Source organism: Pan paniscus, chromosome 23 (genome assembly GCF_029289425.2).
Source record: "Pan paniscus chromosome 23, NHGRI_mPanPan1-v2.0_pri, whole genome shotgun sequence".
Lineage (NCBI taxonomy): Eukaryota > Metazoa > Chordata > Mammalia > Primates > Hominidae > Pan > Pan paniscus.
In genome coordinates, this window is record NC_085927.1 from 36,647,157 (window position 1) to 36,662,998 (window position 15,842).

At 50.2% G+C, this 15,842-nt stretch overlaps 1 protein-coding gene across 1 annotated transcript; it reads right to left on the bottom strand.

The window, feature by feature from the left end:
• Window positions 1-2,111: 2,111 nt before the first annotated feature.
• On the bottom strand, window positions 2,112-3,491 carry LOC117977511 (iron-sulfur cluster assembly 2 homolog, mitochondrial-like). The gene has a single exon (XM_034949275.3). It carries the CDS (start codon window positions 3,373-3,375, stop codon window positions 2,923-2,925), a length of 453 nt encoding a protein of 150 aa, XP_034805166.1. The 5' UTR covers window positions 3,376-3,491; the 3' UTR covers window positions 2,112-2,922.
• Between the last annotated feature and the right edge of the window lie 12,351 nt (window positions 3,492-15,842).

The following is a 15,842-nucleotide window of genomic DNA, read 5'->3' on the forward strand; positions in this document are numbered from 1 at the left end:
CCCAGTGAAGGAGGAGTTTGCAGTAAGCCGAGATCATGCCACTGCACTCCAGCCTGGGCTACAGAGATAATGTCTGAAAAAAAAAAAAAAAAAAAGAAGGTTAATCCTGCCATTGGTGACAACATGGATGAACCTGCAGGACATTATGCTATTATGCTAAGTGACATAAGGACCTGGTTCCTCCTCCTGCCCCTCCACCTGCGCTCTCACTACTGCTCCACTAAGATCCCCAAGAGCAAAGCTGTGACAAAGACTTCAGTGGGAGTCATCAGAGAAAAAGGAACGCAACCACCTAGCATGAAAGGGGGTGAGAAGCTGAAGATCCTACACATCTAGGGTGTGTTTATGAGAGGAAGGGAGGGAGGCAGAGAGGGAGAGAGGGGAGAGAACAAGAGGAAGGGAGTCAGAGGGGAGAGAGAGAGGCCAGAGAACGAGAGAAAGAGGGAGAAAGAGGAGGTGGGGGGACAGACTGAGAAGAGAGAGAAGAGAAAAATGGAGGGAGAGAGAAGGGAGAGACAGAGGAGAGAGGAAAGAGAGAGAGGGAGAGAGAGGAGAGAGTAGGGGTCAGGGGAGAGAGGGGAGAGAAAGATGGGGAGAGACACAAAGAGAGAGAGGGAGACAGAGGGGAGAGAGGGGAGAGAAAGATGGGGAGAGAGGGGAGAGAAAGATGGGGAGAGACACAAAGAGAGAGAGGGAGACAGAGGGGAGAGAGGGGAGAGACAGAGGGACAGAGAAAGAAGGAGAGGAGGTGGGGAGAGAGGGAAGAGAAACAGGAGAAAGAGAGAGAGGAGAGTGGAGAGACCAAGGGGAAAGAGAGAGAGGGAGAGAGAGAAAAGGAGCACTGGCAAGCTTTTGTTTGTGCTCCCCTGAGAGAGGCCTGTATGGAATGCCTATTCATTATTAACAAGGACAAAAGCAGTGATGATTCCAGTAACAACCACCCTCACCACAGCCATCTGTGGAAAGGAGAGACAGCATCTACTGAGCGCTCTGCTCTGTGCTGGGCACCTGGTGAGGCCCTCACACATCCACAATCTCTGAGTCAGCAGCCACCAGGGGGCTGGCCCCTCACCTCAGCCGGGAGGAAACTGAGCAAGTGAGGCCCCCACCCGGCCTGCGGGTGGTGAATCCCCACCCACCGCTCCTACTTCCTGGGGCCTCTGTTTACCAGTTACTGTAATTAGAAGATTAATAGAGGGGAAATAGGGGAGGGGGTGGAGAGGCCCTTCCTTTTTCTGCTGTGAGTTCCTGGAATCTTCTCTTGACACAAAACATCAGGGAGGCAGGCCTGTGGGTCATGACAGGTTCCTCCCCACTGGAGGGAGGTGGCCTTCTGCTATTTTATCCTCCCCGGACCTTTAGCAGCTTCTGGGTGGACCCTCAGTTTTAGATTAAACAATCACCCTTCCTCTTCTCTGACTCTAGTCACTGAATGGGGTTGACCCATCTTGATTCCAAAAGGGAGGACATAACCCAGGTTTGGCCAATAATAGTCATCGTGATTGGGTTCAGGATGGACGAGCACGTGATCCAATTTGAGCCAGTGAGAATCGGCTCTAAAACTCTGGTTGGATCAATTCAGAAAGAACAGCTCTCTTTGAGCAGAGCTTAAGAAGCTCATAGGATGTAATTTTGGACCTTGCCATCAAAGTCACCCTGCAAACAAAACTGGTGCAGGAGAAAGCCGAGGCTGGAGATGGTGAGAATGAGCTCAAGCATCTTGTTATTGCAGACACCCCATTTGCTTTTTTTTTTTTTTTTTTTGACAGAGTCTCACTCTATCACCCAGACTGGAGTGCAATGGTGTGATCTCGGCTCACTGCAACGTCTGCCTGCTGGGTTCAAGTGATTCTCCTGCCTCAGCCTCCCGAGTAGCCAGGATTACAAGCGTGCACCATCACATCTGGCTAATTTTTGTACTTTTAGTAGCAATGGGGTTTCACTGTGTTGCCCAGGCTGGTCTCAAACTCGTGACCTCAGGTGATCTGCCCGCCTCAGCCTCCCAAAGTGTTGGGATTATAGGCGTGAGCCACCATGCCCCACTCCCATTCGCTTTTTATCACAGGAGCCAAAGAACACTCTCTCCCTGGTTTGTGTTTTTTTTTGTGTGTGTGTTTTTTTTTTTTTTTGGTCCTACTAAGACATTTTAAGATGAGTTTCTGTCATTTCCATTTGAAAAAGTCCTGACTAGTTTACTCCCCCGAACCAACCAGAAGACACAAAGCAGAGCTCACCTTCCTGGAAATGGGCCCTTTACTCCCTCTTTTTTTTTTTTTCTCCTCTAGTTTGGAAATTCTTTCTCTCCACTTCTGCCTGTCCCAGGCTTCATTGGCCATGATCGTCCTCCATTGCTGGGTCTCAGTCTCCTCCTCCCTCCATAAATCTCCCCCTTTCTCAGATGAAAAGACCAACACTGAAAAGGCAAGTTGATGTGCTCCGGTTTGCACAGAGCCCTGGAAGCAGAGCTGGGATTTGAATTCTGGGCTCCTGATTCTCTGTCCAGGGCTCTTCATTCTGGCAGAGCAGGAGATCAATTTCTTTTCTTTCTTTTTTTTTTAAATGAAGCTTTTATACATAGCAATCCACATATGTACAAGCAGCTCTTAAGGCCAGAGAAGTTAATTCCAAATTTTAGAGCTGTGGAGGCTCTACAGATTATATGGAGTTTCAGCTAGTGATTAAATCTGAGGTAACAGCATCCGGAGGCGCAGCCTTAGCACTGAGGGGAGTTGGAGGGAAAAATTAAGCCAAGAGTAAAATCTTCCCGTTCTGAAAATAATAGTGGCATAACACAATACTCCTGGACTGTGGGAAATAAAATGGAGAGGGACATGATTAGAAGGAAACTTCTAGAATTCTATTAATTCCACGTTCCTCAAATTGGTACAACTGGTGACAATCTCAGAGTCACCTGTCATCGCATCAAAGTTTGACAGAGAAGGATGACCCACAGGAGCAGCCTTGCTGTGCTTGAGGATTGTTTGACACTTGAAATGAGCTTCGGATCAGTTCTTGGCTGAAGTCCACCTGGGCCCCTTTGGCGACGGCTAAGCTATCAGAGTCAACCACCACTCTTGCCCCACCCTGTTCAAATACCCTGTGGTCGGGGTTGATAACTGTATCCAGTGAACACCTGTACTGGAATCCGGAGCATCTACCTCCCTCCACCTGCAGCCTGAGGAATTCTGATCCTTTGGTGATTTCCAGAAGCCTCTGGACGCAGCTGTCCGTGAGGCGGATCTGCCCGTCGCCGGCCTCGGGGCTGGAGGACACGCCCCGGAGTCCCAGGGAGGCCGCGAGGAGCCTGCCCCTCGGCCAGGGAGTGACCGCTGTCTGCGTCGCGGCCCTTAAGGACAACCCCTGGGCGGCAACCATCTTCCTCCACCCAGGAGATCAATTTCTTTGTCGAGGTTCCACCTAAGGCTGTAGCACTCACTCACTGAGGTTCCTAAGAAACCTCAGTCTGTCCTAGGAAACCTCCTACTGAGACCTGCCCCGCACTGCCACCTGGTGGTAAGATATAAAAACACACCCTCCACGGTGGGATCAGATTGCGCGCCTGCTCCGCCCCCACCCAGCCCTCTCCCCGGTGGTGGGGTAGAGGGATGGTGGAAAGGGAACCAAGAGCTAGTTCCCAGAAGTGTAGGTATCTGGGATTGAGATTGGAGTGGGGCTACACCTCCTTCTCTGTTTTCAGTACCAGCCATAGCTCTGTCACTGTGCCTCTAGTTTCTTTCCTCTTTGCAGACATTGGCCACTTGTGAAACTAATTGTATTCCCTCTTTGCATTGTCTTCCGGGACACCTGGAACCAGCGTACAGTTCACTGTTAGCAGCTGGATAGAATCGCATGGCAGGAATTTAGAAGAGGAGCTTAATCTCTGAGTCCACATTCCTTCCCCTGGGCCTCATTTTCCTACCTTATTTTATATTTAGTTTTCTGATGATGTTCAGGACATCCTTCCAGCCACCTTAACTCTCCTCTTTTTAAGGGACAGGAGGGACAAAGCAAGGTTATACATTCAGAAGGAGCTTGCCTACCTTCTGCAAGTCTCAGTTTCCTCCCCTATAAAGTGGGCACAAGAATCCCTGCCTTGGAGGGTTTTGTGTGTGTTTCAGGAGATGCTGGATTAATATTAGTGTCCACCCTATTTCCCACCTCCCCATCCTCCAGGCTCTCTGCCACTTATGTGATGCAGGCTAGGATGCAAAGGAGATCAACAGCGCAGATCACTTTTTCCCCAGCGCCATTTGTGCTCTGCAGGCCCAGTGGGTGCCCCTACTACAGCCTTGTACCCTGAGCCCAGTCCCTACCTGCCTTCTGGAAGATGTTGGCTCCAGAATTCTCTGCCTCCCTCCTGCAGGCATTGTGGCATTCACAGCTGATTTGCAGAGAGCCCAGATGCATCTCATAAATAAGGAATGTACTGTTCTGCAGGACGGCTGTGGCGTGGCTGTGTGGGGGTGGGCAGGCTGGAGTAGACAGGAACCACGAGAGGCAGGGAGGACTGTACAGGGGTTGCTGACCAGGTGGAAGATGATGGGAGCCTCAGAAGGTGTCGTGGGACAGGGTCAGGGAGAGGGCTCTATGAGGCCAGGATCTGGATGCAGATTGTTGAGACTTAAATTTGGCTCAGATCCCTTCTAGTTGTGTCTGTTTATCTTCAGTTTCCTTGTCTATAAAATGGGGAGAGATTGTGTGTCCCCGGCATCACTGGACTGTTAATAGCTATTGCATTTATAGCATTTATCCCAGAACCTGAAACACAGTAAATGCTCAGTAAGTGTTATTATTTGCCCCAAACTGTCTTAGTGCTTTCCCCAAGAGCTTTGTGTTGTTTGTACTATGAGGAATAATGAGGGTGGTGTGGGAGTCGGCCTCTGTGTCTGCAGAGAGGACCACAGGCCACAGGAATAGAGACAGGTAGATAGGATCAAGGTGACAGGAACAGATGTTCAGAGCAAGAGATGAAGACACCATCATCAACCCAGACAAGCCAGGTAAGTCCCTGAAAGGGGACTGCATTTCTGCAGCCATTTCAAGGTGGGCACTTGAGACATTTGATTGGCTTTTAAAGGAAAGACTGACCTTTAGAAGGCATAAGCAGCTGGGGTCCCTGGAGACCCTGGGATGACACCGTCAGCATAGCTGTATTGAAACAGAGACCTCAGGCAAGCCACCTTTCTTCTCTGGGTCTCTGTTCCATCTATAAAGTGGTTTCTGAGAAGCCCTCCAGAACCGCAGCATTGGAAGCTTCAAGATTTAGTCATTCTTCTGGCAAACATATGTGGAAGGCCTCCTGTGTAGCAGACCCTTCACCATGCCCTGGAGATGCTGGGGTGCGACAAAAAAGTAGGCTTCTCCCATGATGAACCTCACGGGTTAGTTGTGGGGGCGGCGGGGACGTGGGGGGTGGAGAGAGAGAGAGAGAGAGAGAGAGAGATTGTGTACAACAGAAAAGCAAATGGGCCGGGCGCGGTGGCTCACGCCTGTAATCCTAGCACTTTGGGAGGCCGAGACGGGCGGATCACGAGGTCAGGAGATCGAGACCATCTTGGCTAACACGGTGAAACCCCGTTTCTACTAAAAATACAAAAAATTAGCCGGGCGTGTTGGCGGGCGCCTGTAGTCCCAGCTACTTGGGAGGCTGAGGCAGGAGAATGGCATGAACCTGGGAGGCGGAGCTTGCAGTGAGCCGAGATCGCGCCACTGCACTCCAACCTGGGAGACACAGCGAGACTCCGTCTCAAAAAAAAAAAAAAAAAAAAAAAAAGAAAGAAAAGCAAATGGATATGTAATTCTAAACTGAAATCAGCCCCAGAAGGAGAGGGGCCCCAGTCAATCCAGGGACCTAAAAGTCAGGGAAGGTTCCCTGAAGACCATGAGGCTGGGCTGCTCCTGGAAGTGTGTGCCTGGGGTGGGAGCGTGCTGAATGATGAGGGTGGAACCTTGGGCTGGGGGCCAGCCATGGCAGGGTAAGGTTGCAAGGGAAGGTAAAGGTTGCTCTCCATCTTGAGACCAGAGGGGCTGCGAGCAGGGGAGTGATGAGGTCAGCTTTGCATTTCCAGAATCTTCAGGCTGCTGCAGCAAGGAGAACAGACTGGGGGGAAGCCCAGTAGGGGATGTTGGAGGCCAGGACCGTGGTGGTGGTGACTTGGTGGGAGGGGGAATGACTTGGCGAAATGTTCCAGAGCATCGATGGGGCTTGGAGTGCATTGGGTGTGGGGGCGTGGGAGAAAGAAGGGTGACTGCAAAACTGGAGGAAGGGTGTTTTTGTAAAGCCTCCTGCAGAGCTTGTCTTCCCCATCCCAATTCCTTCTAGCCCCATCTCTGGCTCTGTCAGCAGCTGTCCACACAGGAAAAAAGATGAGACTCATCTCCTGTGGCTGAGAGGGGTGGCGGCAGGCGGGCGGGGAGGAGGGAAGGCAGCCGCTGTGCTGGCGGCTGCGGTCTGCACCTTTCTCTCAGCCTCAGCAGAAGCAGCAGCAGAAGCCACTGCAGCAGGGAGAGGATGGCCAGGCTGCAGCACCTGCTGGGGCGACTGGGAGGGCCTGGGAGCAGGTGCAGGGCGTCTGGAGGGGGTCTGTTTGCAGATGGATGAGAGCAACACACACTCTGCCCCCCTTCTCTGTTGTCTGGACACAAAAGGCCAGACAAAGAAGCAGCAGGGATGGAGACACGGCCCTGCACGCACGTAGGCAAGTGCACACGCTGGAGACAAAAGAGAGGCAGAGGCGAGGTGCATGGAGCAGGGAGCCTGGGGGCAGGGGGAGGCTCCCTGCGACCTCAGGCAAGGTCTCCTGGCCTCCTGAGCCTTGCTGTGTGCACCATAAAATAAAGATGCTGGGGGAAACCAGTGGTCCCTGGACTTTCATAGTTTGATGGGTTTTTTTTTTTTTTTGTCTTAATGGAAAATGGGTCATAGACTCCATAAAGTAGAGGATACATTTTCAGGTCCTGCCAATGGAGAAAAGACCTGATAATTTTTTTTAAGTGCCGCTAATGTAGTAGAGTATCTACACTGCCCTGAATTATAGTCGAAGCAACAGCATCTGCTCACACAGAAAGAACAGCAACTGTGTCTGTGGACTGGACTTGATATGTGTGTGCACTGCAGACAGTGTTGGTGTCTGTTTAGCTTCTAAGATCCTTTGTAATAACTAACCAGGTATAAGAACTCTAGGTCTTGTGGGGAGTCTCTAATGGCCTTGAGAGAGAAAGAGAGAGAGAGAGTGAGAGGGAGAGAGCGAGAGAGCGAGACAGAGAGAGAGAGAGAGAGAGACTACCAGGCTGAAGTCAAATCACTTGCATGAGGCCCAAAAACTGGGAGCAGAAACCACAGAATATTCACAGGAAGGAGGAAAAAATTCAGAAAAATAATAGTTCGAAGTCATATTTCATACTAATACGAGAGAGAGAGAGCATTTACTGAGCAATGTGACAGGGCCATGTGTTTTCTGGACTCAGACCACTTAGTTCTTTCAAAAGCCCTGCAAGTGAGGTTATGTAATCTCCATTTTACAGAAGAGGAAACTGAAGCCCAGAGGGTTGAAGTTCCCTACCCAAAGTCACATGGTGGGTAAGGGGCAAGGGTGGGATTCAAATTTAGTTCTGTCTGACTCCTGAGTCCATGTATTCACTGCCCGCCCTGGCTGGGAGGAAGGCAGAGAAAGGAAACAAGACAGAGTGTCAGGTGGCAAAGAGCCTGGCAGTCCCTGGTGGGTTCCTCCCCACTATTCCTGCAGACTGAAGGAGACCAGGCCCCGGGTGCTGCCCATCACCTCTCAAACCCTGTTTCCTTGTGTGCCCAAGGCAGACAACAGTGCCCAGCTCATGGGAGCTGTTGTGTCAATTGGATGAGGGCACATGCTTGGTCTGTGCAAGGGGCAGCCTGGAGGTGGCAAGAAGTTGATGTCCAGGGATCATCCTTCAACCATAAGAGATAAAAGCACGTGGAGGGCAGGGCACAGTGGCTCACGCCTGTAATCCCAGCACTTTGGGACGCTGAGGCGGGTGGATCACGAGGTCAAGAGATTGAGACTATCCTGGCCAACATGGTGAAACCCCGTCTCTACTAAAAATACAAAAATTAGCTGGATGTGGTGGCATGCGCCTGTAGTCCCAGCTACTCGGGAGGCTGAGGCAGCAGAATTGCTTGAACCTGGGAGGCAGAGCTTGCAGTGAGCCGAGATCATGCCACTGCATTCCAGCCTGGCAACAGAGCGAGACTCCATCTCAAAAAAAAAAAAAAAAAAAAAAAAAGTGGGTGGTGGAGTTCCATGACATCCTCGACCTGGGGTGGGACATGTCGGGTGTGTCCGACAGTCTCCCAGAAGACCTCAGCAGGACTGAGTTCTAGTCGCTAACAACTTGCTCATAGTTATGGAGTAAATTGTGCTCTCTCTACTCAAATTCTTATGTTGAATCCTTAAGCCCCAATGTGACTACATTGGAAGATAGGGCCTCTAAAGAGGTAATTAAGGTAGAATGAGGTAGAAAGGGTGAGACCCTAATCTGACAGGACCGATGTCCTTATGAGAAGAGGGAGAGACACCCGGGTTGTGTGCGCAGAGAAAAGACCACATGAGGACACAGTGAGAAGCTGCCATCTGTGAATCGAGGAGAGAGGCCGCAGGAGAAGTTGACCCTGCTTCTACCTTGGTCTTGGACTTCCAGCCTCCTTAAGTTGTTTGTTAAGACACCTCAGTCTATGGTATTTTGTTATGACTGTCCTTGCTGACAAGTATCCTCTTTAATGTACCTATTCCAGATTTCTCCTCTTCCCTGTCTCCCTAACCTGCTCCCTTACCAAGGCTTCCTGGTACCAATACCTCCTAAATAAACAACTTGCATTTGAATCCGTGTCTCAGGATCTGTATCTGGGGTGATCCAGGCTTATATTCCCCATTTATCCTTTATCGAGAGAGACTGCTGACCTTCATACATTTAGGCGCCACTGGGGGCAGGACAGAGATAAGATTTTGGAGACCACTGAGCTCTAGTTGACCATGGCATTGATCCTGAGCCCATGCCCAGATGAACAGACCCTGGAGTGACCCAAGCATGGCAGTGGGGTCATTGTTCAGCTGGCTGAGGGGTGGTACCTCCCTTCCTAGGGGAAAAAAGGATTCAGGATGATGCAGATGGGTTTTCAGAGAGGCTGAGGGCAGCTTCTGGAATCAGACAGCACTGGGTTTCAATCTCAGGTTTACTACACACATTCTAGCTGGCTGACCTTGGATAAGTCACTTTCCCTCTCTAAGACTCGCTTTCCTTACCAGTTGGAGATGACACCGATACTTCCTTAGAGGGTGCTAAGACAGAGTGTGGGTAAAGCACTTGGAAAGTCTTCTGGCAAGTAAGTGGGCAAGGGGTCAAGTTCATTGCATCTGACAGTGATTACAGGGCCGGGGAGGGGGTGGCAGGGAAATAATTTTGTAGTTTCAAGGAATTGTTGAAAGGCACTTTCTTTCTGGGCCATACCAAATGCAGCTCTCCTCTCCTCTGCTCTACAATCACTCACTGCTGAACTCAGGGAGCCCCATGCTCACCACAGGTAAAGATGGCCGCTTTGATGACTCAAATGAGATTTTCTATCTGGGTAAAACCAGGAGCTGTTTGCTCAGGGAACAGCTGTCAGAAAAGAGATCCCCTGATCCCCTGATGGACCAGTCTCCATCAGTAACATGGCTGGAGGGAAGACAAAATTTGGCCTTGCCCAGAGCCCTTCCTCCAAGGGCTACAGGTGTGGCCCGGCAGAGAAGTGGAGCTGGGAACACGGGAGGGTGTATGTGAGGAAGCCCACCTTGCTACTGACTCCATAATCCCTCTGACTAAGGCAAGGTGGGGGAATAGAAAAGGAAACGTGGAACAGAGAGGTACGTACCCAAAAGAATGGAAAAGAAGGATTCAAACAAATACTTGCACATGCCTGTTCATAGCAGCGCTATTCACATTAGCCAAAGGGTGGAAACAACCCATATGTCCATCAGTGGATGAATGGATGAATAAATTGTGTTCTGTTCATACAATGGAATATTATTCAGTCATAAAAGGAATAAAGTGCTGAGCCATGCTACAATGTGGATGAACCTCAAAAACATTATGCCGAGTGAAAGAAGCCAGCACAAAAGGTCACATATGACAATGGGCTGGAGGGGAAACTGGGAAGTAACCGCTTAAGGGTGTGGGGTGTTATTTTGGGGGTGATGAAAATGTCTTGGAACTAGCTAGACCTGGTGGCAGCATTACATCGTGAATGTACTCAGGGCCACTGAATCATACGCTTTAAATGGTTAGTTTTAGAGGATGCGACTTCCCTTTCTTTTCTGTTTGTTTGTTTCTCTTTTTGAGACAGAGTTTTGCTCTGTTGCCCATGCTGGAGTGCAGTGGTGCAATCAGAGCTCACTGCAGCCTCTAATGCCTAGGCTCAAGTGATCCTCTTTGCTCAGCCGTCCACGTAGCTGGGACCACAGGCACACACTATCATGCCTGGCTAATATTTAAAAGGTCTCTGTAGAGATGCGGTGGAGCCGGGGGTCGATCTCATTATGTTGCCCAGGCTGGTCTTGAGTTCCTGGACTCAAGCGATCTTCCCACCTCAACCTGACAAAGCGTTGGAATTACAGGTGTGAGGCATTGTGCCCGACCTTAGATTATGTGAATTTCCTATCTCTCTCTCTCTTTATTTATTCATTCATTTATTTTTTTTTTGAGACAGAGTCTCACTCTGTCACCCAGGCTGGAGTGCAGTGGGCATGATCTCACCTCACTGCAACCTCCAACTCCCGGGTTCAAGCAATTCTCCTGCCTCAGCCTCCTGAGTAGCTGGGATTACAGGCGCCGCCACCATGACCGGCTAATTTTTGTATTTTTAGTAGAGACGGGGATTTCACCATGCTGGTCAGGCTGGTCTCAAACTCCTGATCTTGTGATCTGCCCCCCTCGGCCTCCCAAAGTGCTGGGATTACAGGCATGAGCCACTGCACCTGGCCCTCTCTCTCTTTTTTTAAAGAGGCACCCAGTGGGCTGATAACAGAATTGCAATGGGAACCCTGGCCTCCAGAGCCACTCTTGTTTCTCCAAGGGCTGTTCTAGGACTAAAGAGAAGAGAGACTCAGGTTCCCCTTTCCTTGATATGTTGCCAGTGTCAGAATTCTCCTGGAAATCTGGGGTTTCAGAGTGGTATCATGCAGAGCAGGAATACTGACGTGTCTCTTTGGGGTACTCTTATCTGCTCATGGGCTCCTGGGGTCCAAGTTAGCTCTACACATGTTTCCTGGAAGGTGTTTACCATCTCGGGGCTTGCTCTTCCTAGCATACGTCCTAAGTCTACCCACAGGATAAGGTGAGGGTCACAGTTACATTGATGGGGAGGAGAGGATGCCAGCTCTACTTCTCAAACCAGGCACGAACTGCAAAGGATGTCCAACCCTCCGTAGGGAAATGGAAGATGCTAGGGAAGACTTTGCTCACCACAAAGGCACTCAACAGATGGGCAAAAGGAGGGCAAAGGACCAGCTGAATCCCCCAGAAGGGCTAGTCTGGTCTACCCCATGATGCAGAAATGTACCATGTTAGAGAACTGGGAGCAGAGGAGGCCACACAGGTATTGGCATCTGCTGAACATGAGGGTCCACTCCTTCCTTGCGTTACTCAGTTCACGGCTTGTCCCGAGTCCATCTGAGTTACAGTCTATTTGCAGTGAGCCACGGTATCCTCTAATGGTCACCCCTTTTGCTCCCCTCCGCCACCTCCCCACTGCTTGCCTTGAAAAGATTTTGTAACAGCGAAACAGCAAAAGAACTAACATAACTAACTCAATTTTTGTTTAAGGGGCCTTTTCCCATTCCTGTACGTAGGCTAGGATAATTTTAGAGCACTGAGATAATATGCAGAAAAAAGCAATCACGTAGTTTTTAAAAACTAACTCTGGGATTAAAGGAGAAGTATGTAAATCATCGATGTTTTGTGCAAGATTTATAAAAGCATTGTGACCTGACCAAGGACAAAGAAGTTCACAACCTTCTTGGACCCTCACTGGTGCCCAGGTGTCAGTGGTAATTGGTCATCTGTTGATCCCAATTCAACCTCCCTTCTCTTCCCCTTTGCTCTGTCGCCCAGGTTGGAGTGTAGTGGTGCGATCTCAGGTCACTGCAACTTCCACCTCCCAGGTTCAAGTGATTCTCCTGCCTCAGCCTCCTGAGTAGCTGGGATTACAGGTGCACGCTACCATGCCTGGCTAATCTTTGTATTTTTAGTAGAGACAGAGTTTCACCATGCTGGCCAGACTGGTCTCAAACTCTTGATCTCAGGTGATCCGCCCACCTCGGCCTCCCAAAGTGCTGGGATTACAGGCGTGAGCCACCACGGTCAGCCTCTTCCACTTGACTTTAGCATAAAAACAGCATAAAATTTGTACTGACTTAATATGACTTAATATGGTACTTTAGAACAATAAATAGTCCATTAACTTCTTGGTTTTGCTAGCTCTTTAAGTAAACCTGATTTTCCTCCCATCAACCCTTATCTCTGGTGTCTGGCTTTCAAGCAGTGAGCAGCCAAACCTAAGTTTGATTATAATATCTCTAGAACCAAAGATGCTTGGAGATAGGATCATAGATTCACTATTGCTCATCCTTAAGAAGCCCCAGGGAATAGGATGAAGTGTGAAAGTTTGGGGTGAACAGGTGGCTTCATTTTTTTCCAAGTAGATATTGGAAATGATAGACTGACACTCAGGAGAATTTGGGAATGGATTATAAAACAGGTGGCTTGGGAATACTTAAGAAAGGAAGTGGTGACCTCTATGGATCCCCTGTATTCAGTTAGAATGTGTCATGCCAAATTATATTTCCCTTTTTGTTTGTGTCTAGGGAGACTAGACTGGTGAATTAGGGGGAAGTCATAGACTTGTGTGATGACAAAAGCTCAGGCAGGAGGATCCCTTGAGCCTAAGAGTTCAAGGCTGCAGTGAGCTATGATCCTTGTCACTGCACTCCAGCCTGGGCAACAGGGCAAGACCTTGTCTCAAAACATTTATTTATTTATTTATTTAAAAATTTTTTTTGAGACAGAGTCTCACTTTGTTGCCCAGGCTGGAGTGAGTGGCGCGATCTCGGCTCACTGCAAGCTCCGCCTCCTGGGTTCACGCCATTCTCCTGCCTCAGCCTCCCGAGTAGCTGGGACTACAGGTGCCCACCACCACGCCCGGCTAATTTTTTGTATTTTTTAGTAGAGATGGGGTTTCACCGTATTAGCCAGGATGGTCTCGATCTCCTGACCTCGTGATCCGCCCGCCTCGGCCTCCCAAAGTGCTGGGATTACAGGCGTGAGCCGCTGCGCCCGGCCAAAACATTTTTAAAAAAGGACTTTTGTGATTACATTGGTCCCACCCTCAAAGTGGGCTGCATACTCTGGGCAATGCTGTGACCACACACTGCCTTGCCTTTTCTCTAACTCTTTCACATGGGTCTTACCACCCTGGCAGGACTGTTAACTCTGTCAGGGTAGGAGGCTGTGTCTAAAGCCTCCTTGGGACTCTCAAGCTTCCTGCAATGGTCTTGGGCTGGGCACATTGGAAATGTTTTATAGGTTTGTTGAATTGGGTTTGTATTTCCTGAAGACCAGGGCTGGTCCCAGCAACAGATGTGTAGTCCAGAGAAAGCTGGGGAAGTTGGAATCTAAAAGGACAGGCTTAAACCTACCTGAGTCCCTTACGGTGTCTGTGGGCAGCTCTCATTTCCTCTCTGAGCCTCTTTATGTGAGCGATGAAGATGATAAACAATATTCACAGAAATGTGACAACAGAGATGTTGTAGTTTAATAATATAAATATGTCGTGAGCCCTTACTAGGTGCCAGCAACTGTGCTAAGCACACTTCCTTCATTTAGCCTGATGATGTGGATTCCATTATTATCTCTACTTTATGGACAAGTAACTGAGGAAGGGTGTGGAGCTTGCCTAAGGTCACATTTGGTCAGAGGCATGGGCAGAACTGAAATGTAAACCCAGAATAGTCTGGTTCTGAAGGTCGCTGGAATGTTCTAGCACAGTGGTTCTCCAGCTTGAGTGTGCATCAGAATTCCTTGGTGGGCTTACTGAAACATAGATGTCTGGGCCTTCCTTTCTTTCCCCAGGGCTCACTGCAGCTGGGACTACAGGCACACACCGCCAGGCCTGGCTAATTTTTTTGTATTTTTTGTGGAAATAAGGTTTCGCTTTGTTGCCCAGGCTGGTCTGGAACTCCTGGGCTCAAGCAAGCCTGTCCCCCAGGCTTCCCAAAGTTCTGGGGTTACAGGCAGGCGTGAGCCACCACACCCAGCCTGAATTGTATTTTTCTCTTCTTTTTTCTTTTCTTTTCTTTTCTTTTTTTTTTTTCAGATGGAGTTTCGCTGTTGTTGCCCAGGCTGGAGTGCAATGGTATGATCTCGACTCACCGCAACCTCTGCCTCCCCGGTTCAAGCGATTCTCCTGCATCACCCTCCAGAGTAGCTGGGATTACAGGCATGTGCCACCACACCTGGCTAATTTTGTAGTTTTAGTAGAGACGGGGGTTTCTCCATGTTGGTCAGGCTGGTCTCGAACTCCTGACTTCAGGTGATCTGTCTGCCTCGGCCTCCCAAAGTGCTGGGATTACAGGTGTGAGCCAGCCACCGTGCGGGGCCTCTTTTCTTTTTCTTTTTCTTTTTTTTTGAGATGGGGTCTGGCTCTTGTCACCCGGGCTAGAGTACAGTGGCGCGACCTCGGCTCACTGCAACCTCCGCCTCCCGGGTTCGAGTGATTCTAGTGCCTCAGCCTCACGAGTAGCTGGGATTACAGGCACCCGCCACCACACCCGGCTAATTTTTTAGTAGAGATGGGGTTTCACCATGTTGGCCAGGCTGGTCTTGAACTCCTGACCTCAGGTGATCCGCCCGCCTCGGCCTCCCAAAGTGCTGGGATTACAGGGGTGAGCCGCCGCGCCCGGCCCCGAATTGGATTTCTAACACGTTCTCAAGCAATGTGGATGCTGCAACTCTAGAACCACTACTTCAGGACCACTTCCTAGCATCCCTACTCTAGAAAATAGTAGGTACTAAGAAGAGGGCAGTTAAATAAAAGACTAATCCGGGCGCGGTGCCTCGCGCCTGTAGTCCCAGCTACTCCGAAGGCTGAGGCGGGGGCAGGAGGACTGCTTGAACCCAGGAGTTCGGGGGGGGGTGCGGTGAGCTATGATTGTGCCGCTGCACTTCAGCCGGGGTGACAGAGTGAGGTCCCATCTCTAAAACAATAAGAATAAATAATAATAAAAAATTAAAGATTAAACCTATAAATGTTGTTAGGCCAAATGCTGTACACGCATGAAGTTAACAGTTATGGGTTCAAATCTGGACTCCACCATAACCATGTGCATAAAGAGGCATACACCCGAGGTCTTCCTGGTGAAGCCCTTGGCGCTATGCCAGAACAAGCGTCTTCTGCCCTCTTACTCCGGGGTTCAGGCTTCTGCGCCCCTGGTCCGCGGTCGCGCGCAGCCCCCGCGCCTCTCCAGCCCTGAGCTCTCTGCGGCCTAATGTGGCCGGGCAAGCGTTGCCATGACAGCGCCGCGGGTGGGGATGCGGGAGGCTGAGCGCACCGGCCAGCTAGCCCCTTTGTGCGGCGGGGGCTGCGGAGTGCTCCCTCCAAGACCGGTTGCACCCCGCTTTCCTGGCCAGGACTCTGGGCGCAGGTAAGGAGGGGTTGGGTGTGAGGTTGTAGGGGCGCAAGGAGGCGGGAGGAGGGTGGAGGCGAGGGCCGGGGGTGGGGCGCCTCCGCCCGCCAGCCGCTCCCGCATTAAAATTTCATGGGCGCTGCAGCAGCT